Source organism: Acomys russatus, chromosome 7 (genome assembly GCF_903995435.1).
Source record: "Acomys russatus chromosome 7, mAcoRus1.1, whole genome shotgun sequence".
Lineage (NCBI taxonomy): Eukaryota > Metazoa > Chordata > Mammalia > Rodentia > Muridae > Acomys > Acomys russatus.
Genome location: NC_067143.1, coordinates 60,074,270 through 60,099,700, shown reverse-complemented (window position 1 = coordinate 60,099,700; position 25,431 = coordinate 60,074,270). Strand labels below are relative to the sequence as shown.

The following is a 25,431-nucleotide window of genomic DNA, read 5'->3' as shown; positions in this document are numbered from 1 at the left end:
TTTTTTCTCAGTTTTTGTGTGAAACATAACGAGGCCTGGATATATTCTAGAGGCTAAAGGAGGAGGATTGCAGGGTCTAGGTCAGCATCAGCAACTTTGAGATCCTGGCTTTTAACAGGATCTATTAGTAAAAAAAACACTCTTTCCCAAACCAACATAGAGGTGAAAGACATAGCTGTAATATTCTTTTTTTTTTTTTTTTTTTTTTGTTGTTTGTTTGTTTGTTTTTGTTTTTCGAGACAGGAATCCACCTGCCTCTGCTTCCTGAGTGCTGGGATTACTGTCATGATGAACTTTAATTTTGGGGGACTTATTTTCACACTTCTAGAAGCCTGAAGCTGGGTGAGGTAGTACACGCCTTTAATCCCAGCACTCGGGAGGCAGAGGCAGGTAGATTGCTGTGAGTTTGAGGCCAGCCTGGTCTACAAAGTGAGTCTAGTACAGCCAAGGCAACACAGAGAAACCATGTCTTGAAAAATAAAGCAAACAAATGAGAGTGAGATGGAGGGAGGGAGGGAGGGAGGAAGGGAGAGAGAGAGAGAGAGGGAGAGTGAGATTGAGGTTAGAAACTTGAGCATGAGTTGCAATGCATTGAAATGGGAAGCCAGGAGATGGCTAAGCTATTGCTGTTGTCCAGTGAGAGTTTACTTTGTTGGAATGGTGGTGAATGATGCTAACAGGAGGAGCATATTCAGTGATATTTAGAAAACACGTTTGATAAAGTTTTCTTTAAAAAATTAATAGTCTGTGCTGGAGAAATGGTTCAGTGGTTAAGAGCACTGGCTGCTCTTTCAGGGGTCCTGAGTTCAATTCCCAGCAACCACATGGTGGCTCATAACCATCTATAATGGAATATAATTCCCTCTTCTGGTGTGCATGAAAACAGAGCACTCATATACATAAAATAAATTTATAAATCTAAAAAAATTTAATAGTCAACATAGAGTTTTTGGTGCAGCCCCTCAACCACTGTCAACATTTGTCCCTTTAATGATACTAAAGAGGGCATTTTAATTCAGTAGGATAATGCAGTCTAAGCAACTTTATGAAAGTCATGGCAATATTTAGTTTTAATTATATACTCTTAAAATGTTCTGTGTGTATATAAATGTATTTTATATTTTTATTTGTATTTATATATTGTATTTTAGTGCAGGTAGGCATATGCCATGGCACATGGATTGGTGGTCAGAGATCAGAGTTGTTTTTCTCCTTTCACTTAAGTTGTGGGAATAAAACTCAAGTCCTTATGCAAGTACTTTTAGCTACTGAACTTGTCTCATTAGCCCATCAATTTATATTTTTTGCCATTATTTTTTTTGGTTTTGATATTTACCATCTAAGTTGTGGTTCGATTTATATACTAATGCATTATGTGTTTACAAATAATAAAGTCATGTAGCATTCGTGTATATATTATGTATGCTGCTGTTTTTGAAGAAACCAATTTTAGTATATTGCACAAATATACTATATAGAGAGTAGTGGGCATGACCATAACAGAACTGTCTGCCTGATTTATTTTTTTAATGTCATACTTTGTTCTTTATGCATTGTGTTCAGTATATATTCTTGGCCTGGGGCGGGCAGGGCAGAAATAGGTCAGTAGGTAGAGTGTTTGACCAGCATGCAAGAAACTTAAGATTCTTCCCCAAATACTGCTTAACTGGCCATAATTGCATATATCTGTAATTTCAACACTTAAGAGTTATGGAGGCAGGAGGATGAGAAATTCAAGGTCATCCTCAGCGATATATAGTGGGTTTGAGGCTTTGTTTGGGTTACAGGAGACTCTGACTTGGGCAGGGGCGGGGCTTCTTACTCAATTGTATAAAAGCCCAAAGATGGGGGGGGGGTGTGGTGGGGAATAAGCTTGTGTATTCCAAATAAATCTTTTGAATAATGGGAGATTATGATGAAAAATTGGAAAACCACATTACATCCTACGTACATTGTTGAATAGCCTTTAATTACATGTAAAATAGTTCAGATAGGAAAGCCTTCTGTAGAATGGCTTTCTTCGTTCCTTCTATTAGTTAATAAATAGTTTCCCTCTTATCCTTTGGAAGTGGGTCTGTACAAACATGATTAGATCTACTTGTTTTGGTGAGGCTTGAGTTTCTAGTAATTTTGGCATTGTTGCCCAAGCCTTCTGGAAAATAAGAGAATAACAGTAAAAAATTGTTATTTACTCAAAAACAAATCTTATGCATTAAGAGTGGCTAATTTGGGCGTTGTAAAAATTAAGTTTCTTAGCCCGGTGTGGTGGCAGCAGCATGCATGGGCCTTTAATCCCAGCAGAGGCAGAGAGTCAGAGGCAGGAGGACCTCTGTGAGTTCAAGGCCAGCTGGGCTAAAGAGAGAAGCCCTGTCTTGAAAAACCAAAGGGAAAAACAAGTTTCTTTTGATTTGCTTGTATCATTCTAAGATGAGTAGACTAATTCTGTATATCCCGATGCCAGCAGTTTGGTTTGCTAGTGTTGTGCCTCTGTTGAAGCCGTTGCCTTGGCGATAGATGTCTCAGTGAGAAAGAGGATAGGTACAAGTTTGGGGATGGGATGGAGCACGAGGAGTGGAACTGCCATCAGGAACGTATTGTGACATATTTTAAACTTGACTCTTTTGTCTTTTGAAAGAAAATAGTCTCATGATAATATTGGTGATATGTTTTATGGTAGTATTTTCTGGAAGGGCTTCTTGAGTAATATGAATACAGTAAGTAACAGGCATAGAGGTTTTGGCTTTTTTTTTTTTTTTTTTTAATTTGTATTTGTTTTGGTTTTTCCAGACAGGGTTTCTTGTTTTGTTTTTGTTTTTCTAGACAGGATTTCTCTGTGTGGCCTTGGCTGTCCTGGGCTTGCTTTGTAGACCAGGCTGGCCTTGAACTCACAGAGATCTAGCTGCCTTTGCCTCTCTGAGTGCTGGGATTAAAGACGTGTACCACCACTCCCAGTTTAGGTATAGAGTTTTAAAGGTGTGTCAAACTGACTGAAGAAATAGGTGCTCTGGAGATGTGGTTACTTGGCAGAGTGCCTGTTTTTATATGCCCAAGACCTTTCCTTCAGTGCTCCCCACTGCATAACCCTGGTCTGCTGGCACACCCTCAGGGTTTCCTTCAGTGCTCCCCACTGCATAACCCTGCTCTGCTGGCACACCCTCAGGGTTTCCTTCAGTGCTCCCCACTGCATAACCCTGCTCTGCTGGCACACCCTCAGGGTTTCCTTCAGTGCTCCCCACTGCATAACCCTGCTCTGCTGGCACACCCTCAGGGTTTCCTTCAGTGCTCCCCACTGCATAACCCTGCTCTGCTGGCACACCCTCAGGGTTCTAGTAGAGGAAGAGCGTCAGGCATTCAAGGCCATCCTGGACTACACACAGAAGTGGAGGCAGGTCAGGACTACCTGAGTCTCCACTGTCTTAAAAATAAAAAGAAGAAAGAAAAGAAGAAGAACAGGAGTTTAATGTTTGTTTTATAAAAATATTTATTAGGATATGTGATATGAGTTGAAATATTTACAGTTTTGAATGAAAAGGTTTATGCTGGGCACGGTGTGGTGCACGCCTGAAATCCCAGCACATAGGGAGGCAGAGGCAGGTGGATCTCTGTGAGTTCCAGGCCAGCCTGGTCTACAAAGCTAGTCCAGGACAGCCAAGGCTACACAGAGAAACCCTGTCTCAAAAAACAAAACAAAAAAATCTAAATAAGGTTAGATTCTCCCAGAGAACTCTGGAGGGGACAGTCAGCTTCATGCCCAAATCCTACCTTGGAACATGGGTACTGGAAGGCTTTGGCATTTTTGCTTGTAGTTTCATCACACCAGTCTTTGCTTTTCATCTTCATGTGATTGTCTGTGATACACTCTCTCTCTCTCTCTCTCTCTCTCTCTCTCTCTCTCTCTCACTTTCTTTCTTCTTATTTTTAATGACACCAGTCATTGGATTTGGGTAAGCTCTAATCTACTATTATCTCATCTTAGCCAGTTATATCTATAAAGACATTATTTTCAAGTAAACTTTTGTTCTCAGTATTTAGGTGATTGTGGGTAGTAGATAATTAAACCTAATAAACCAAATAACAAAATGCATGCCATATATTCTGGGACTCGGAGGGAGTCTAAAGTCATTCACAGTTGTATAACCATACCTATCTTGCCGTTATTATACAAAGGTACGTATGGAAAGCACTAGGGATGGCAAGAGAAATGAATTCTCCTTCAACGTTAACGGGCAGAGTAGGCTTCTCGGTTTAAATTCACCTTTATTCAGTTCTACTTTACTGAAATGCGAGGGTCTTCTGCATCTGGGGCTGTCATAATAAAGCTACTATGAATGTGTGTCTTTGCTCTTTCATTTCCTTTGAGTGACATGGCTGTATTATTTAGTGCATGTATGATTAACTTAAGAATTTTTCTGGGAAGTGTGACAGACATCTTGGACAGTAGCATATCATAATACTTGGTTTGGTGAGTTTTGCTAAGTGAACATATACAGAAACATGACATAAGCAGTACATTAGAAACTTCTCAGCCCTTCAAGTCATTAGCATCCACTGAGAGACTAATTTTAACAAGTTTTTTTCTAATAGAATATATTAATTTTTCTTTTTTTTAACACAGATGGTGGTGGTATACACACTCTACTTTCTCTTGTGCAAGGATATCGTTACTTAAATTTATTGTATAGGAGATTCTATATTGTATATTCGATGTATTATATATTGATTCCATAGGGAGTTTGGTATCCAGTATGTAGAACTAACACAACCGCCTGAAAAAAATTGGCTTTTTAAAAAAAATTAAATTTTACCAAACATCATTTACCACATTTAAAAAGATTAAATCCAGGAGGTAGTGGTGCACACCTTTAATCCAGCACTCAGGAGACAGATCTCTGTGAGGCCTGCCTGGTCTATAGATTGAGTTCCAGGACAGCTAGAGAGAAACCCTGTCTTGAAAAACAAAACAAACAGAAACACTGTTAAAGGCTGGTGTGTGTGTGTGTTTGTGTGTGTGTGTGTGTGTTTTAGTGTCTTAGTCACTGTTCTATTGCTGTGAAGAGACACCATGACCAAGGCAGCTCTTATAAAGAAAGCATTTAATTGGGGGGATTGCTTACAGTTTCAGGGGTTTAGTCCATTGTCATCATGGCAGGGAGCAAACATGGCGACATGCAGGCAGGTGCTGGAGCAGTAGCTGAGAGCTACATCCTGATCCATAGCAGAGAAAGAGAGACTAGACCTGGCATAGACTTGAAACCTCAAAGCTCATCCCCAGTGATACATTTCCTCCAACAAGGCCACACCTCCAAATCTTCTAATCTTTTCAAATACACTCCCTGGTGACTAAGTATTCAGAAACGAGCCTTTAGGAGTTATTCTTACTCAGCCATCGCAGCTGACATGTGTGCAGGTGTTGGGGACATGTGGAGCCTAGAGGTCCACATCAAGAGTGGTCTTCAGCTTTCTGCCACTTCATCTTCTGAGACAGGGTCTCTTGATGAGTCTGGAGCTTGGTGATTTGGCTAGACTGGCTGGCCAGCAAGCCTCCAGGACCCTCCCGTCCTAGCCTTCCAATTTTGTGATTATAGGTGTGCAGCATGCCTGAGGTAGGTGCTGGGGATTGAACTCAGATTGCTGTGCTCACACAGCAAGTACTTTACCCATGGGGCCACCTCTTCAGCTCATGGTTAAGCATTTTAGGCAATAGTCCTCAATTTAATTGGATATTTTCTGATGATTAGATTAGAATTATGATTTGGGGGGATTCTTATTACAGATGCTTTGGTTTCTTTTTATTGCCTCAGAGACTGCACAATGCCAGTGACATCACTGGTGATGTTGGTCTTGATCATTTGGTTAAGATTGGTTATGTGCTAGGTTTCTCAGCTGTCACTGCTGTTTTTCTCTTGTTAGGCTTATTATTTGGAAATAAGTCTTTAAATCCAGCCATTTTTCAAGGGAAGAACATTAAGGTTCACCCCCTGGAGGGCAAATAAATACATATGCATGAATTCTGTTCAGAACATTTATGTTTTCTTTGTCCATATTTGCTCATGTAATCACTTACTGATTTCAGCTAAAAACTTATGTATATTTATGTTTATGCTTTGTTACACAGAGACATTATAGCTTATTAGAATTTTTAGATGCTCTTTGAGGTTCTTCACTTTCTTTTTAAAGACGAATTCTTCCTATGTTGTCCAGCTTAAATTTGGTAGGTTCAAGTAATCTTTCTGCCTCAGCTTTCTGAGTAGCTGGAAATATAGGCACTCACCACCATGCTGGCTTCCATATGCCCTTACTCCAATTTTTTTAAAGTAATGCTTTATTTTTAATACTATAAAGTTCTCCTTTCAGATACTCAAACCGAGTTCTAGAATCATTTATTTCTCTAAGCTTCTTTCATTGGAGAAAACTGTTTAGAAATTATCATCTAGCTATTGGGTATACATTTAATTTTCTCATTTTTCTTTGCTTTGAGATAGACTTTTATGTAGCAAAGAGTAGGTGCACTCACCCCATCGCTGAGGGATGACCTTAAACTGTGGATCCTCTTGCTGCTCTCTTCCAAATGCTAGTGTTACAAGTATATGCTACTATTCCCTGTTTATTTAGAGCGCTAGGGATTGAAATCAGGGGTGTGTACATGCCAGGCAAGCATTCTACCAGTTACCAATAGAGTCCTTTTCCCTTCCACAGCCTGATGAACTGGATTTCCACTGTCAGCAGCATTTTCTTGACCTTCTGGTCTTTGAAACTCCAATAAAAATGGCCAGTTAAACTCTACTCAGCTTCCATGGACTTTTCTAAAGTTCCAGATTCCTCCACATTTCTTCCACAAACCAAGTCTAAAAGTCTAAAACCCACCTGCTCATGTTTGTCACAATAGCTCCATTTCTTTTTTCTTATTTTTTTAAAAGAGATTTATTTATTTATTACATAGACAGTGCTCTGCTTGCAGTGTACACCTGCTCACCAGAAGAAGGCATCAGATCTCATTATAGATGGTTGTGAGCCACCATGTGGGTGCTGGGAATTGAACTCAGGACCTCTGGAAGAGCAGATAGTGCTTTTAACCACTGAGCCATCTCTCCAGCCCTTATAACAATTTCCTGTATTTATTTACTTTTCCTGTTGATTGCGTCAGGCAGTTTTTCATGTCACAGATTGTGTCACACGGCAACTGTGTTAGGGCTCTTTTTAGACCAAGCATTTCAATATATGAGCTTATGTATGTCATTCTCATTCAAACCACTGTAGTAACCAAGAACCTTGAACTCTGACTGGGTATGCAGACCCCTGCGGAAAAATCATCTTAGTTGTTTTATTGAAATAAAAAGGCAGGCTAACAAGGTGGCTCATCAGGTAAAGGTGCTTGCCGCCAACCATGCTGGGCTAAGAAAGTTTCAGTGAGGGATTGTCTATGGTAGGTTGGCCTGTAGGCATGTCAGCTATCTTGATTTCACCCGCTGTGGGTGATATCAGCACCAAGGCAGTGAATCCTGACCTGTGTAAGGAGTGAAAAAAGTGAGCTGAGCACAAGCATGTATGCATTCATTGCTTTCTGTTCCTGATGATGGCTGTACTATGACCAGCTCCCTGAGGCTGATTTCTCTCCTAGGATAGACTGTAACATGGATCTGTGAGCTAAAATAAATTTTTCTTCCCAAAACATTGCATCATAGCAACAGAAATGGAACCAAGACACCTACTGTAATTTCTGGATGCATGGATGCAAAAACCTCTGAATCACTAAGAATTTCATTGAGCCCAGACACTCTTGCTCCCTCCTATTCCAGGCATTCCTCCAAGAAAGTTACCAGGCCTTCCCCTCAGGAAAGCCACTGGGAGAGAGCCGTACTGAACTCCTGGTCACCGTACGCTGCTTCCTGCCTTTGAGCGTTTTAACGCTTTTCTTAGGTCTCCCAGTTCTTGTTGTCATTCCCACATCCACGCGTGGCTTCCCATGTTCAGCAGGGTTTTGGGCATGCAGTTAAAATTATTTCAGCATTGTATTGGTACCTCTCCTTTAACCTGGTTCATAAGCAAAGACAAGAGCATGGGTTGCTTCTTCCCAGTGGCCGGGAATGTGTGGCTGGGCGGACTCCAAATGGCAGCATTTGGCTTCTGTAATTTGGTGAAGTCATTAGCTCTCTAGTCATATAGAATAGCCAGGTGATCTGTAAGCGATCTGTCACCACCTCTTGGTGACTTTCAGTTGTTTACCATCACTTAGGGTTTCAGTAGCAGCTCTTTTCCTTTTAAAAAATATTTGCTTGATCAATGCATCATCTTGGTTGTCTCTGCATTTTTATCTCCTGAATGTGTGGTGCCTTGATTGTCAGTTTCTAAATCACATTCCTGTCTTTGCAGTTTCTTCTTTTTAGTATGTTTTTTCCTCAGTCTTTTCTTGCTCAGCTTTATAAAGAACAGGGCAGCACTTTATCCTCCATTACCCTGCGCACACATCCTCAGGAAATGCATCTCCTTGGTGTTCATGACACACTCAGATCCTGTTTACACATTTACATGAAAGCTATGTACTAGTTGGGGTCCTGTAGAGGAACAGAACTGATTGGATACACATTTCAAAGAGTATTAGATTGCTTACGCTGTATAGTCAGAGTAGTCTAACAATCACCATCTTATACCAGAGAGTCTGAGAATGCAGTACCTACTTAATCTATGAAGCTGGGTGTCTCAGCAGTCCCAATCTGGGGATGGTCTGATGGATTTCTGAAGAGAGGCTGTCTTCAGTTCATGTTGGGAGCTTGAAGCAGTTGGTTTTAATATCAAAGGAATCAGTAGTGGCAGAAACAGGTTAGATGAACTCTCAAGTGAGAGTAAAGGCTAAGCAAGCAAGAAACAAAAATCTTGAGCTAGAGTTGCCTCAGTAGTCAAGAGTCCTTGCTGTTCTTCTAGAATTTGGATCTCACACATATCCTGTGGCTCCCAACTGCCTGTAACTCCAACTCCAGGGGTCTCATGCCCTCTGCTGGACTCCACAGACAACTGCACACACATGGTATGCACACACACAATCTTTTTTTTTTTTTTTTACTTTTATTGACTGTCTATGATTTACATGTCATGCACCAAAATCCCTCTTTTCCTTCCAGTAAAATAAAACAAATACAAACAAAAAATCTTGTCACAGAAGCTTTAGTGTATCATGCAGTTTAGCCTTTTGTCCACATATGTTTACTTTCAGATGTTCATTGCTACGAGTCATGGATCTGGTTTGAGGCCTACACTGTCGTTACTGGATCCTCACTGGGACTGCTGTTGGATATATCGATTTGTTGCTGACACACACAAATCTTAAAAGAAAAAAGAGATAGCAAAAATATTTCCTTCTTCCATGCTCATTTATGTGGACTACTACATTGAAGGTGCTACCTACAATTAGGGTTGGTCTTCCCACTTCAGTTCAGACACTCAGAATAATCTGACAGGCACGGCCACATGCAACCTCTCTGATTCCAGGTTGTGTCAAATTGACAATCAAAACTAACCATCACAGACTGGTAACAGCTCACTGAGTGAAAATTCATGCTTCGATATAGTAGATATGGGCTCTGCTCAAAAGGTTGCCATCGGGTCCCGGCTCAGGCCAACAGGAATAGATAAGAACCTCTGCCATAGGCTCTTTTCTCTAAACACACACACACACACACACACACACACACACACACACACACACACACGGTATGTGTGTATATGTGTATATATATATATGTGTGTATGTATATGAATACATATGTCTGTCAGTACCACATTGTCTTTATTGTAGTAGCTTTATGGTAAATCTTGTAGTTAGATGGTCCTGATTTAGTTTTTTAAAAATATTTTTGGCCATTTAAGCTTCTTGCAATTTCATAAAAATCTAGAATCAGTTTCGCAAATTCTAAAAATCCTATTTATTTTAATTTAATTAATTAAGTTTTAAATGTATTTTTGTGGTGCTGGTGAGTTGAATCCATGTCCTTGCATATTCCAGATAAACACTCAACCACTGAACTGTGGTGTATGCATGTGTGCACATGTTTATGGGGTGTACCTGCCTGTATATGCGCAGAAGCCTCTGTGCCTCTTAGAAAAACTGAAGCGAGCCGGGCGTGGTGGCACACGCCTTTAATCCCAGCACTCGGGAGGCAGAGGCAGGCGGATTGCTGTGAGTTCAAGGCCAGCCTGGTCTACAAAGTGAGTCCAGGATAGCCAAGGCTACACAGAGAAACCCTGTCTTGAAAAACCAAAAAAAAAAAAAAAAAAAAAGAAAAACTGAAGCGGATTCTGGAGTCTGGAACTGGCTATTTTCTTCTTTCCTTAGCATGACACACAAAACCTTGAATATAGTTTTTGCTAAATAAATGAATTACTATGTTCTATTTTCTAGATTTGTCTTTTTTCCATTGTAGCTGTCATTGCTTTTCTTTAAACCACAAAACCTAATAGTTTAATTTTTTCTCAAAGATATATTTATCTTATTTTATTTTATATATATGAGTGTTTGCCTTTCCTGCATATATGCATGTGTACCATGTCTGGCCTGGTGCCTGTGCAGGCTAGAAGAAGGTGTGAAGGCAGCTTATGAGCTGCCACGTGGGTCCTGGGAACTGAGCCCAAGTCCTCTGTGAGAGGAGCAAGTTTTCATTAACCACCAGTCATTGCTACAGCCTCCAAAGATGATAGTTTTACTGCAGCTCTAGTTATGATAATTGCTTTCTGTGACAATTCATTCTGTTGTATGTGTGGTGCCTATGTGTGTGTGTGTGTGTGTGTGTGCGTGTGTGTGTGTTAAGTGTGTACACATGCATGTGGAGGCCAGAGGTTGATATTCTCCATCTTTCTCATTTATTCTTCACCATATATATTTTTTGTTTTGAAACAAGTCTCTCACTCAACATGAATGAGGGATGCCTCTGGCTTTACCTTCCCCGTGTTAGGATTTTAGACATGCACTAGCACACTTGGATTTTTACATGGGTGCTGGATGTTTGTACTTTGTCCTTTCTTTGTATTGACTCAAAAATATGTCCTTTTGCCTTGGGTCTTCCCCAATATATATTTTTTTCTATATAACAACTCTTCAGATATATGAACAAAGTTATCATGTGTTGCTAATCTTTCTTTTTAAGTTTTTTTTGAATAGATAACTTTATGTAGTTGTTTCTAGAGTAACAGTTGGAGGCAGTTTGATCTAGCAAGGTGCCTTTCACTGTGTGGTTTACAGACCCATACTAGATTAAGTACTAGAGAAGTCTTTTAAGTATAGCTCAGCTGTTTGCTGAAAGATGCCATGGTGCTTTCAGAGTTTAGTGGGATAGAGTCTGGAGAGCTATGAAATCTTTGTCTGATAACATTTGTTTTCTTTCTCTCTGTCTGTACTGCTTCCTTGATAAATTTTTGCCTACTTAGAATATTTCTTGTTCTGCTGTGTGCCATTACTTTGACATGTAAACATCTGTAGTTGCTTGAAGTCTGTTTTTTTCTTTTCCTTTTCTGTACTGTTGGGATTGAAGCCAGGGACTGACTTGTACATATTAAGCAAGCACTCTTCCGAGTTATATCACCAGCTCATACATGAGCCTTATTGAGCAAATCTTTTTCATACATGAGGTTTATTAAGCAACCTTTTTTTCTTTTCTTCTCCCTCCCTTCCTCCCTCCCCCTTTCTCTATTTCTTTCTTTCTTTCTTTCTTTTTTTCTTTCTCTCATTTAAACAAAACAACAAACAGAGGCTTGCAGTGTAGCCCTGGCTGTCCTGGAATTTGCACTGTAGACCAGACTGGCTTGAAAACACAAGGATCTAGCTGCTTCTGCCTTCAACAAAGAGGATTAAAGGTGTGCTCCAGCCAATGTAGCCCAAATTAAAGAACATTTTTTTTTTTTTAATTTTGTACATAAAGGACCATGTTTATAAAATTTCCACTTCTTTCCTTCCCACCAATTCCTCCTGTCTCCCCACTTCCTTAATCTATCTTTTTAGCCACACATTTTCTGTAATGTGTTTTTTTTTTTTCTATTCAAAATGTTCTAGAATAGGAATCCAGTTGTCTAAGATACCTTTTATAACAAGGTAATTCTAGTAATAAATTTTTTGATGGTTTATAGGTGCTCTTACACAATTAATAGTGCTATTAATTTATTCAACAGCTATGTCATTAAGTACCTAATATATGCCAGAAACTATGAATAGTATCTGAGCAAAGGCGCTCAAATTAATTGCTCTCATTCTAGTACAGTGAGACAGACAAGAAACAGTAACCATAGTAACGTGTTAGCGATTACTATGCTGAGAGATGAATGGTATAAACTGTGTTCCTGAACACAACTACTGCCTTTGATAGATGTGGGCAGAAGGACATTGAAGGTATTCTGTAGATAACCACTGATCTAATTGTTTAGATAACCGTATCACAGAGGAAGATAATTTAGTGAATTATGTATTAGAATAACAGGTATACATGCAGCCAGAGCACTGTATACATAATAAATAAATAAAAATAAATCTTTAAAAAAAAGAATAGCATTTCTCAAAGTTTAAGGTTTTTTTAGTCAAGCAGAATACACACACATTCTAAGCATATTGAAAACACTTAGTTATTTTATCAACTGTTAATGAATACCAAATAGATTTTTTTTTTTATGGAGCAGAGTATTAATTTCTCAACCCATTAACCTTACTCATAGTTTAGTTTCTTAAACATGTTCATCTTCTTCATAGCCACCAGTATCTCCATACCTAGTATTTAGTAGTCATAGAGAGTGTTAGGCACCTTTAAGGTCATCTATTAAGGCTAGAATGGCTTCTTGTCCAAGGGTTGATGGCTGTTTGGTTTATCTTATGGTATGTGGTGATGCTTGTGGCTGGCCTACGGATCCCCACAGCGCTCCAAGGACCCAAATGAAAGGGGCTTACCAAAGCTAAGAGAAAGACAACAGTCTGACCGAGGCTGGATTATGTCGCTTTTGCTAAACTTGTTTGGGTAGTTTGTCTCACAGTCTCATAGTCTTTTTATAGAAGACCAATTCAAATACTCTGTTGTCTTTCTGAGCTTCTCTTCACCCCAACTCCTTTAAAAGATATACAGACTCGTTCTGGTCATCACAGTTTTCCATTTTTTGATAGGGTGGGAGAGCAGGAACTGGAAAGGAAAGCACAAAAACCTGGGTAAGTGGTAGCTTCTTCCCTTTTCCATTTTATCTGGTATAGTATTTCTTTGCTAAGCACCATTTCACCCGAGAGGGGTTAGTCTTCTGTTGAAGAATTTCTCGCCTTCTCTTTCTTTTCAATCTGACCCATTTAATAAGTAGCTCAAATAGGAGGTACTTCTGCAGTTACTTTAATGGACATGACCCACTTCTCTTGTGGACATAAAATAGAAATCTGTCAAACAGTCCGTTCCTTCTCTATAAAAAATGTCATCTCAGCCTTTTCCAATATAATCAGTACTAACCATATGATGGTTATCACAACTTAAATATAAACTTGGGAAGCAAGTTTAAACATTCAGAATAACCTACAAAATCAAACAAATCAAAACATATTTGTTTACCTTTTATAGGTGCCTTCTTTTTTTATTTTTATTACTTGTTGTTATTATTATTATTATTATTATTTATTATTATTAATTTTATTTTTTTAAATAAATTTGTCCTCCCTCAAATTGCTTTTACGGATTACTTTTGTCAGAGCAACTACTAGTGTGTAAGAAGTTTGATTTCCAGAACCCATTTAAAAAGTGGCCCAAGGGTCACATGCTAGTTATTCCATGACGGGGTAGACACTGCAGAAACTGTGTAGCCTGCTTCATAGGAAGCCTAGACAGTGTGTGAGGCCAATGAGAAATTCTGTTAAAAATAAAAATAGATAGTACTACAAAGGACGAACACTAGAAGTTGATATAGGTGCCTTCTTAAGTTCCTCAAAAATTGTTAATGACAGCAATTTTTATATTTGATATTTGAAAAGCAAGCCATTATAGCTCTTTCTATATTGGGGGAGGAGAGGGGAAATATTCTTTATGTAGCTTTGGTTAGCCTTGAACTTGTAATCTTCCTGCCTCAGTTTCAGAAATGCTGTAATTGCAGGCAGTCACTACTACATCTGGCTTCTTTGTATATTTTGTTATAATAAAATATCATATCTCCACTTGAATTTTTATGCTTTCTAATCAGATTTCTGTCTTCAAATAGTAGCAAGTCTTATCACTCATAAATCATACCCTGATGTGCATTTATGAATGTGTCAGAATTTCAGACTAAGCCATCATGTTATCGAAATACTATATCTTATGAAATCCAGTAAGTAATATGTTGCTTCTGGAGAGGTTTTGAGAGTCACAGTCTACCAAGAAGGAACTTTCCTATTTCAAATTGGGAAGACAGAGGCAGGCATAGCTCTGTGAGTTCAAGGCCGGCCTGGTCTACAAATCAAGCCCAGGCCAGCCAAGGCTACACAGAGAAACCCTGTCTTCAAAAACCAAAAACCAAAACTAATAATAATAATAACAACAACAACAACAACAACAACAGTAATAATAATGTAAAATTTAAAAATCAAATTGGACATAATTAAAACAAATTAGTATTAATTAACCAGCTAATTAGATAGCTTTGTAATGCTGGGGATTGAACCAGAACAATAACAAAAAGCAGGGCTTAGGAACATGGGTCAGAGGAATAGTATTTGACTAGCATGTAGGAGGAAACCAGGCTCAGTCACCCAGGACTAAGTGGGAAGTCCACTTAGATCTAACATGTATTTTAACTCCCAGTTGTCTTATAGAGTCTATCTCTAAAGTTCAACTTTTAAGTTGGTTCATTCTTTGATGCTACAGTCTAATTTTATAACAACGGGTGCATAGATGTGTGGTTTTTAACCCTGAGCTATTTGACAGTGTATGGAAACATTCCATTCTTGGTTGTAACAATTTCCTTGGAGAGATGGTGCTGTGTTCCAGTGAGTTGAAACCGAGGATGCTGCTAAACATGCCACAGTGCTCCAGGGAGCACTCTCCTCACCTAGCATACCACCGTGCTCCAGGGAGCACTCTCCTCACCTAGCATACTACCGTGCTCCAGGGAGCACTCTCCTCACCTAGCATACCACCGTCCTCCAGGGAGCACTCTCCTCACCTAACATACCACAGTGCTCCAGGGAGCACTCTCCTCACCTAGCATCCCACAGTGTTCCAGGTAGCACTCTCCTCACCTAGCATACCACAGTGCTCCAGGTAGCACTCTCCTCACCTAACATACCAGAGTGCTCCAGGTAGCACTCTCCTCACCTAACATACCAAGTTAACCAGCCCAAGATGTCACCGGTACTATACTGAGAAGCTTTGCCTAGATTATGGTAGGAATGAACATATAACATATACTTGAAATTTGGTGCTAACAGTACTGTTTCCTTTGTCATTTAAAATTGCTTTTATTGGGACATAGGTGGCTGTCACTACCATGATATGGTAAACGCCTAGATTTTAGTGCCTCATAGCTTTTCTTAGCTTTTCGTGTGTCAGTGAATCTCTGAAAGTCTATGCTAGGGTAGGGACTGTCTTCTATTTCAGCATTATGTTTAGAAGCACACATTTACTTTTTTTTTTTAATGTGCAGTAATGTTTTTAAAAACTTTTTATTGGTTCCCTGTGAAATCTACATCATGTACCCCAATTCCATTCATCCCCCTCTCCCCTTGTATCTTCCCTCCACCTCTGCAATCACCCCCCAAACAGAGAAAAACAAATGAAAGCTGTAATGTGTCACATGTCCCACAGTAAGCTTCTGTCTATACCTCTCTGCTTGCAGATGTTCATTGCAATGACTCGTTTTGGTAGAAGGCCTCTGGCTTCTGTTGCTTTAGCTATACTGGAACCTCACTGGGACGCTTCTCAGATATCTTTTTGTCGCCTTGTGTCATGGAGATCCTGTAGCTTTGGATCTGTAGGACCAGCCTCTTCATGCACTCTAGTAGATCATCGATGGGGCAGATGTTGGGGTGAGCCAATTCAAAGGTCAGCTCCTGCCCTCATGCCCTTGGGGCTGGCTCACCAGCTACCCTGTTGCCCAGGCGAGGTGCTGAGCCAGCTCTCTGAACTGTTGTAGTCGGAGAGAGATATGGCCAGTTCTCCGTCTCATGACCCTGGAGCCAGCTCTCCAGCCTGCCATAGATGGGTGGGGATGAGGAAGGGGAAGAGGGCATCTCTCTCTTGTCCTCGAGTCACCACATAGCTGACAACAGGTAAGATCAGCTTTCCTGTGTTCCCAAGGGCTGGTTTGCTCACCCTTCCCAACCTCCCTCACTCCTGCCACCATGGATATCTCTACTATGCTGCCTAGATGAGGTAGGTGCAGGGCCTGTTCTCCTAAGTGCTGCAGTGGTGAGGGGCAGGGCAGCTCTTCCACCCACTTCAGGTGGCAAGGCAAAAGGGAGGGGAGGGGGATCTCTCCCTCATAGATTCCACTGCACAGCAGACAAGAGGCAAAAGCAGCCCTCCCATGTTTACACCCTCAGGGCCTGGTCACCTGCAGTCCCCACATCCAGGGCCAGCTCTACTATGCTGCCCAGGAGAGGTGCAGGGCCTGCTCTCCAGCTCTGATAACCTTAGGGCCAGCTCTCCTGCATGCCATAGGTGCAAAGAGTGCGATGGGGGGGGGGACATCTCTTCCTTGCCAATACCACACCACATGTGTTGGAGCCAGCTCTTTCACACTCAGATTCTCAGGCCCGGACCATCCTCACCACCAGGGTCAGCTCTACTGTGCTGCCCAGGCTAGGTGCAGGACCCACTCTGCTGAATGCTGCAGCTAGTGAGGGGCGGAGCTAGCTTCTTGATCTCCTGACCCCAGGGCTAGGCCTCCCACCTGCCCCAGGGGTAAGAGGTAAGGGGGAAGGAGGGTATCCCTCCTCCATGCTACTGTGTGGGAGACAAGTGGCAGGGCCAGTTCTCCCATGTTCATACCTGCTCATACCTTCAGGGCCAGCTTACCACAACTCCCACAATATGCTGGGCTGCTCTCCTTAGTATTGGAGTTGGCTAGGGGAGGTATCATTGCTCCTGCTCTCCTAGTCTCCTCCTCTCCTACTCTCAGGCTCCTAGGGCCAGCTCTCCCATGATGCCCAGGCGAGGCGTGTTAGCAGTTCTGCACAGCCCTCAAATATCAACATGGTCCCAGAAGGCACCATAGACCAGGGATGTCTGCCTGTCTTTTGGTGGTAACAGACCCCTGCCGCTGCAGGGCCACAGACCAGATGTGGCTACCGGTAGTAGCACAGGCCAGGAGCCCGCCATGGTTCTAGGTGGCGTCACCGGCTACTCACATCAAGCAGTTTCTCACTGCCCTCTCTTCATTGTGTCTGCATCTTTCTGTGTCTCTTTCTCATCCATTTCTCCACCACTTTGTCCTCTTAGTGGCCCCCGGGATCTCTGAGTGTCTGGGGTCACCTCAGGAGTGCTATGCCCTGCTTGTGGTCTGTTCAGGCTCACTGTTTTTAGAGAATTTAGGCTACTAATCATTCAGATGTTCACAGGTCAGAACACTGAGTGTAGACACAGCCTCTCTCCTCTCTGCCACCTACTGATGCGCACGTGACACAGCAGCTGCGCCTGCCATGCCTCTAGGGATAGTAGCAGCGGTGTCTCTTAAAACTTAAGAAATGTTTCCTCTATGGATTTACTCAAATCTTCTTTTGGAAGCAAGCAGTAGTATAATGAGCATATACCCGAGGTTCTCATCTCTTAGAAGTGACCCATTTTTATTTTATCAACAGGGCCAGAAGGTCTGGGGAAAATAATTCAGAGATTCCCACAGCAGGACTGGGATGATACGCCATTCCCTCAGGGAATTGAATTGGTAAGTTGGTGGTTTGTAGGTGTGCCTTTATTTTGATGGCCTTTTAAAAAAATTGCTACATTTTAGCTTATACTATAGTACTTTTCCTATTTAATAATTTTATTACATACTATTATTAGAGATAATTTATTACATGAATTATGGAATGTCTGTTATCCTGTTCTTTTTCCCGATTCAAAGTGCTTGTTAGTATTACACATGATCTTTATGTATCCAGAAGCAGAAGAATTCCTCTGATTCTCTAAAAAGGTGGGTTTTCCAAAGTTTTTTTTTTTTTTTTTTTTTTTTTTTTTGGTGTGTGTTGTTGTCGATGTTTATTTGTTTTTTGAGACAGGGTTTCTCTTGTAGTCCTGGCTGTCCTGGACTAGCTTTGTAGACCCCCAGGCTGGCCTTGAACTCACTGCCTCTGCCTCCCGAGTGCTGGGATTAAAGGTGAGCATCACCACACCTGGCTATAAAAGCCTTACCCTTTTTTGGTTTATTTTTTTGTTTTTGTTTTTGTTTTTGTTTTTGAGACAGAGTTTCTCTGTGTAGCTTTGCCTGTTCTGGACTCACTTTGTAGACCAAGCTGGCCTCAAACTCACGGTGATCTGTGCCTGTCTCTGCCTCCAAGTGCTGGGATTAAAGGCATGCACCACCATACTGGGCTTTTAAAAGATTTTTATTTGTTTTGTTGAATATGTGTGTGCATCACACGTGTGCCTTGTGCCCATGGAAGTCAGAAAGTGTAGTAAGATCCCTTGGAACTGGAGTTATAGATAATTTTGAGCCACTGTGTGAGTGCTGGGAACTGAACTCAGCTTTCTGCAAAAGCAACATTTGCTCTTAACTGCTGAGCTATCGCTTCTGACTTTCCTCTGATTCCTTAATAAAAATCTTAGCATAAGTAGCTTTTGCACCAACTAAAAAAGTACCTTTTCTTTTCAACATTTTAACCCTAGAACTCAGAAAGGAGAGGTAGTTGAATCTCTGAGGTCAGACCAATCTACATGGACAGTTCCAGCTCAGCCAGGGCTACCTAGTAGACTCTGTCTCAAAAAGATACACACACACACACACCTGTAGAGAAATTTCAATTCAGAACATGGCCACTCCACATCCAAAAACCTTCTAGGTCTGTATGATCTGGCTGGAATACAAACACGCCATTAATCTAGGAGACAGAGGCAAGCATATCTGAGTTCAAGGTTAGCCTGGTATAGAACAAGTTTCAGGTAAAGAAAAGCTTAGGTCCCAGGTGTGGTGTTACTTGTCTTTAATCCCAAACAATGAAGGTAAAGATGGTTTGTAGAAGGAAGCCCCATGTTTGAAAGTGATGTTTAATTGAGTAGCAGAGAAAGTGATGAATCAGAGAAAGATTTGACAGAATAGAATATGCCCAACTTTCTTAAGAACTAAAAGGAAATGGAAGCTACTTTGGAGCAATACAGAGAATGAAGAAGGAAGGCGGGAGGGAGGGAGGGAGGAGGGGGCAGGTTTACAGGGAGAGGTTGAGTGAGATAATAAGCTAGGCACAGGTGAGGACAGAACAAGCCAGAGGATGAGAAGAAACCAGACGATCAGAAAAGATTGCTGGAGTTAGTTTAAGGCCAAGCAGAGCAATTCAGGGGCCAAAAGAAAAGCCAGATTGACTAAGTCAGCTGGGAGAGGAGTTTGAGCCTGAACAGCCAATTGACCCAGTCTTCCCAGAGCTCAATAAGACAAAAAAGAGTAAGCTTAATATTCTAGGTCTAGGTTAGAGTGTATGGAGGCTAGAAGCGTCCAGGACTAAACCCAGGTTAACAGATGGGGAAGTAAGCCTCAAGGATAACAATAGAAACAAATGAATAAAGTTCCTTTCTCATACACCCTTCTTTGAAGTGTGAGGTAGTCTAGAGTGCAGGCTCTGGAGCTGAAGGCCTGGGCTTAAGGCACAGTTGCATGTTATGACTTCTGGCCAGTTAATTATTTAACCCCAGATTTTTCATCTATGAAATGGGGATAATAGAAGTACTAATATCATAATGCTACTGTAGAGACAAAATGGGGGAAAAGTATCTAAAATGAATAGAACAGTATCTTCTGTAGAGCAAGTTGTACTTAAATGAAGTTGATGCTTGTTTGGGGAGATAATTTTTGTTACGTTATTTTATTTCAGACAATCTCATGTAGTTCTAGCTGGTCTCAAGATAATTGTATAGCCTACAGCCTTGAACTCTCAATCTGTTTGATGAGCAGTAGGATTACAGGTGTGTGCCACCACACCCATCCTACATGGTTGTTTATAAATGCTGTTTGCTTCATACATTTCAGCACCTCTTTCATAGGAAAAATAGTTCCTCTTTCTTATTTTTATTTTATGTGAATGGGTGTTTTGCCTGCCCGTATGTATATCCACCATATGCATTCCTGGTACTCATGAAGGCTAGAAGAGGGCATCATATTCCCAGGAACTGGAATTATAGACAGTTGTGAACTACCATGTGGATGATGGACATTGAACCTAGATCCTTTGCAAAAACCCTTAATCACTGAGTATTTCTCCAGCCTAGTTACAGAAATGTCCATTAGGAACAAAACATGTTTAAAATGTTAAGGTTTTGAAAATATTAAGGTTTCTCACCCTAGCTGATGATGACTGAGTGCTTAGTTTTGCTTTGCATAATCCAGTCCTACATAAAAGCTATGGTTTTGTAGGTGAGTAGAAAGGTGAATCTTTAATTTTGGCTTTAAAAATGGGGAAGGAATATGAGGATCCAAAGAAATGACTTTTTGGAGAGCCCTTGCAGGTTTTTTCCCTTCTCTTTCACATGCTTCAATAAGCCAATAATTGGTCCTACTATTTCAATAACAAGGCATTTGTACTATAAATGTTTTAAAAGTTTCAACATTTCTTTATTTCCTTTTTTTTTTTTTTTGCTTTTTTTTGTTTTGATTTTTTTCAAATCAAAACAGGGTTTCTCTGTGTAACAGCCCTGCTTTGTAGACCAGGCTAGCCTTGAACTCATAGAGATTCACCTGCCTCTGCTTCCTGGGTGCTGGTATTAAAGCCATGTGCCACCATGCCTGGATCTCAGTATTTCTTGGAGTCTTGATAAAATTTTCTGTGACTTTCTGCCTTTGTTCACGTGAGAATATAGATGTATAGAAATGATTGCAATGTTACAGTATGAATGATGAAACTCTTGACAAGTTTCTAGAATAACATATAATATGGTGGGCCAAAGAGATCGTGGATTGGGGTAGAGATTTTGCTAGGACCAAGAAAGGATACTTTTTATGTTTTATAAATCAAGGGGACAGATAATCTGTGATGTCTCTGGTATTTTTTCTATCAGTAAGGGAGAGACAAACTAATTTTACTATTTAGAAAATGGATATTTTTCTTGTATGACAGATAATACTGTGTTCAAGTGTCAGTACTATGACAGGTAGAGTTGTGTACTGTTGATGTAGTGAAATGGAGACACCATAGGTAATCAGAACTTAGCACCTAAGAGCTTCCTGTGTGACTTCTTGGCTGGCTCTTGGCACAGCATCTCAAAACTTTGAAGACTAGTTAATACGCTAGGAATATTTAACATGTTGCACACGCATGCCTCAGTGTGCATGTAGAAGTCAGAAGGCAAATTTTTAGGAGTAAGTTCTCTCTTTCTACCCTGATTTGGAGGCAGGGTTATACTTCTTGGGACGGTGGCACTTCATACTCCAGGCTTTTTGTCTCTTGACCTTCTTGTCAGTTCTCCTATCTCAGTCTCCATCTCATGGTCATTGTGCTGTGATTGTAAGCATGTGCCACTGCATCTGGCTTTTTATCTAGGGTCTAGGAATCAAACTCAGGTCTTTAGGCTTGAGTGGCAAGCACTTTTACGCATTGAGCCATCCCCAGGGCCCCACAGTTTTCTTATTCTTTAAAAAATTTCCATACTTGCGTGATCCAAGATGGCAGCAATCACACACTGTGTCTGTGACTGACAGCAACTGGAGGACCAACCAAACTGTGGGCTCCAAAACACCAGTGTTGGTGTTTCCCAGTGAGAGGGGACCAAACGGTATACAACACAGGCAGGTCCAGCTTCTAGTCACCCAGCTAATTCACAGACTGTGTCCATGCAGCCATGGGTGCAGTCTCCAGTATTTGGCTACACACCTGTGCACGGCACACTGGACTCAGTGTCTCAGACTGAACTGTGGGCCACAAAACACCAGTGTCTGAGTCTTCCTGCCAAGAGGACACACCATGGTGTGGAACACAGGTGGAACTGACCTCAGGTTATCCAGCTGATCGATGGAGGGGTTCCCAGATTGCCACAGTTGTGGGGTCTCAGCCTATAGCTACTTACCTATGAGCTGCTACTCACCTAAGAACAGCCAGTGAAGAGCACCAGAAACTACCACATAATGCCAGATGCCTAAAAGGACAACAAAAACATAAGCAACAAAAGCCAAAGCAATATGCTATCTCCAGAACCCAGTTATCCCAGAGCAGTCAGCCTTGGACACTCTAACACAACTAAAACACAAGAGAATGAACGCAAATCTATCCTTATGAAGATGATAATGATGGAAACGAATAAAATTTGTAAAGAAATATAAGAAGATACAGTCAAACAGATTGAGGCCCTTAGAGAGGCCATGATAGAGGCTTATAGAGAGGAAATGAATAAATCACTTGGAAGCAATTCAGGGAAATGCAAACAGTTGAAAGAAATCAGTAAAATGGTTCAAGATCTGGAGATGAAAATGGAATAATAAAAAAAGCACCAACTGAGGAAATCCTGGAAAGAGAGAACTTAAAGAAGAAAACAGGAACTACAGAGGAAAACATTGCCAACAGAAAATAAGGGATGGAGGAAAGAATCTCAAGCATGGAAGATATATTGGAAGAATTTGATGCAACCATCCAAGAAAATGTTAACCTAAGAATAATAGGAATTGAGGAAAAAGAAGATTGCCATCTCCAAGACCCAAAAAATATTTTCAACAAAATCATAGAAGAAAATGTCCCCAATACAAACATACAAGATGCCCACAGAACACTAAATAGAGTTGACCAGAAAAGAAAATCCTCTGGCCACATAATAAAAACACTAAATGTCGGAACAAAGAAAAACATTCAAAGTGGCAAGAGAAAAAGACCAAGTAACATACAATAGCAAACCTATTAGAATTACACCTAACTTTTTAGCAGAGACCATAAAAGCCAGAAGGGCCTGGGCAGATGTCTTGCAAACCATAAGAAACCACAGGTGTCAGTCCAGACTACTATTTCTAGCAAACCTTTCAATATCCATAGATAGAGAAAATAAGATAGTCTACAACAAAACCAAATTTAAACAGTACCTATCCACAAATCCTGCCCTAAAGAAGATACTAGAAGGAAAACTCTAACCCAAGGAGGCTAAATACACCCAGGAAAACACAGGAAATAGATAACTTCACTTCAGCAAAACAAAAATTAGACAAGCACACAAACACAATACCACAATATCAAAATAAAAGGATCTAGCAGTCACTGGTCATTAATCTCTCTCAACCTCAATGGACTCACCTCTCCAATAAAAAGACAAATACTAACAGAAGGGATGCATAAAGAGGACTCAACCTTCTGCTGCATACAAGAAACATACCTCAGCCACAAAGATAGACATTACCTGAGAGTAAAGGACTAAAAGAAGCTTCCAAGCAAATGGACACAAGAAGCAGGCTGGAGTAGCCATTCTAATATCTAACAAAATAGACTTTCAACTAACATTAATCAACAGAGATGAGGAAGAGCATTTCATATTCATTAAAGGAAAGTTCAACCAAGATGGCAGTGCAATTCTGAACATCTATTCCCCAAATACAAGGGCCACACACATTTGTAAAAGAAACATTAATAAAGCTTAAGCTACACATCTATCCCCACACATTAACACCCCACTTTCACCAAAGGATAGGTCAATGAAATAGAAAGTAATCCAAGAAATAACAACTCTAACAGATGTCATGAATCAAATGGACTTAACAGATATCTACAGAATTTTTCACCCAAACACAAAAGATTATACCTTCTTCCCAGCACCTCATGGAACCTTCTCCAAAATTGACCATATAGTAGGTCACAAAGCAAACCTCAACAGGTACAAGAAGACTGAAATAACACCTTGTGTCCTATCATAACACCATGGACTAAATCTGGACCTCAGCAACAACAGAAATAACAAAAAACCTACACACACATGGAAACTGAACAACTCTCTACTCAGTGACAATACGGTCAGAGAAGAAATAAAGAAATTAGGGACTTCCTAATATTCAATGAAAATGAAGATACAACATACCCAAACGTATAGGTCACATTGAAAACAGTGCTAAGAGGGAACTTCTTAGCACTAAATGTCTTCATAAAGAGATTAGAAAAATCTCATATAATTAACTTAATGGCACACTTGAAAGCCTTAGGGAAAAAAAAGAAGCAAACACACCCAAGAGGAGTAGATGGCTGGAAATAATCAAATTCAGGGCTGAACTCAGTAAATTAGAAACAAAGAAAACAATTCAAAGAATCAGTAGAACTCAAAGAACTGGTTCTTTGAGAAAGTCAACAAGAGAGACAAACCCTTAGCCAAACTAACTTAAAGGTAGAGGGACACTATCCAAATCAACAAAATCAATAACGGAAAAAGGAGACACAACAGTGAAGAAATCCAAAGAATCATTAAGTTTTACTTTAAAAGCTTATTTGCCACAAAATTTGAAAATCTAAACAAAATGGACAATTTTCTTGATAGATTCCACTTACCAAAGTTGAATCAAGATCAGGTAAACAAATTAAATAGTCTTATCCCCCATGGAAATGAAGCAGTCATCAAAAGTCTCTCAACCAAAATAAAAGCCTTAGGCCCAGTGGTTTCAGTGCAGAATTCTACCAGACCTTCAAAGAAGAGCTGGTACCAATCATCTTCAAACTATTCCCCACAATAGAAATGGAAGGAACATTACCAAACTCATTCTATGAGGCCACAGTCACCTTGATACCAAAACCTCACAAAAACTCAACCAAAAAGAATTTCAAACCAATTTTTCTTACAAACATCAATGCAAAAATACTCAATAAAATACTCACAAACTGAATCTAAGGACACATCAAAAGTATCATTCACCATGACCAAGTAGGCTTCATCACAGGCATGCAGGTGTGGTCCAATATGCAGAAATCCATCAATGTAATCCATCATATAAACAAACTGAAAGAAAAAAAACCCCACATGATCATCTTCTTAGATACTAAAAAAGTATTTGACAAAATCCAACACCTGTTCATGTTTAAAGTCTTGGAGAGATTAGGGATACAAGACACATACCTAAACATAGTAAAGGCCATATACAGTAAGCTGATAGCCAACATCAAATTAAATTGTGAGAAACTAAAGCAATTCCACCTAAATCAGGGACTAGACAAGGCTGCTCACTCTCCCCATCTCTTCAGTATAGTCCTTGAAGTTCCAGTTAGAGCAGTAAGACAGCAGAAAGAGATCAAGGGGATCCACATCAGAAAGGAAGAAGACAAAGTATCACTATTTGCAGATGACGTAATAGTATACATAAGTG

The 25,431-nt window shown here is 40.4% G+C and overlaps 1 protein-coding gene and 1 non-coding gene across 3 annotated transcripts in view; one reads left to right on the top strand and one right to left on the bottom strand.

Annotated features, from left to right (window-relative positions):
• The window catches only part of Sbf2 (SET binding factor 2), a 319,337-nt gene that overhangs the window by 33,528 nt on the left and 260,378 nt on the right, over positions 1 to 25,431 (top strand). Inside the window, exons 2-3 of one of the 2 annotated variants that reach the window (XM_051149227.1) lie at positions 13,130 to 13,171; positions 17,774 to 17,856. In XM_051149227.1, coding sequence (XP_051005184.1) covers positions 13,130 to 13,171; positions 17,774 to 17,856 — 125 coding nt within the window. The remainder of the gene's footprint in view (positions 1 to 13,129; positions 13,172 to 17,773; positions 17,857 to 25,431) is intronic. The other variant, XM_051149226.1, reaches the window with a different exon arrangement.
• Positions 17,501 to 17,631, bottom strand: LOC127192507 (small nucleolar RNA SNORA17). Its single transcript, XR_007830988.1, has one exon. It is a non-coding gene; the product is annotated as a small nucleolar RNA SNORA17 (small nucleolar RNA).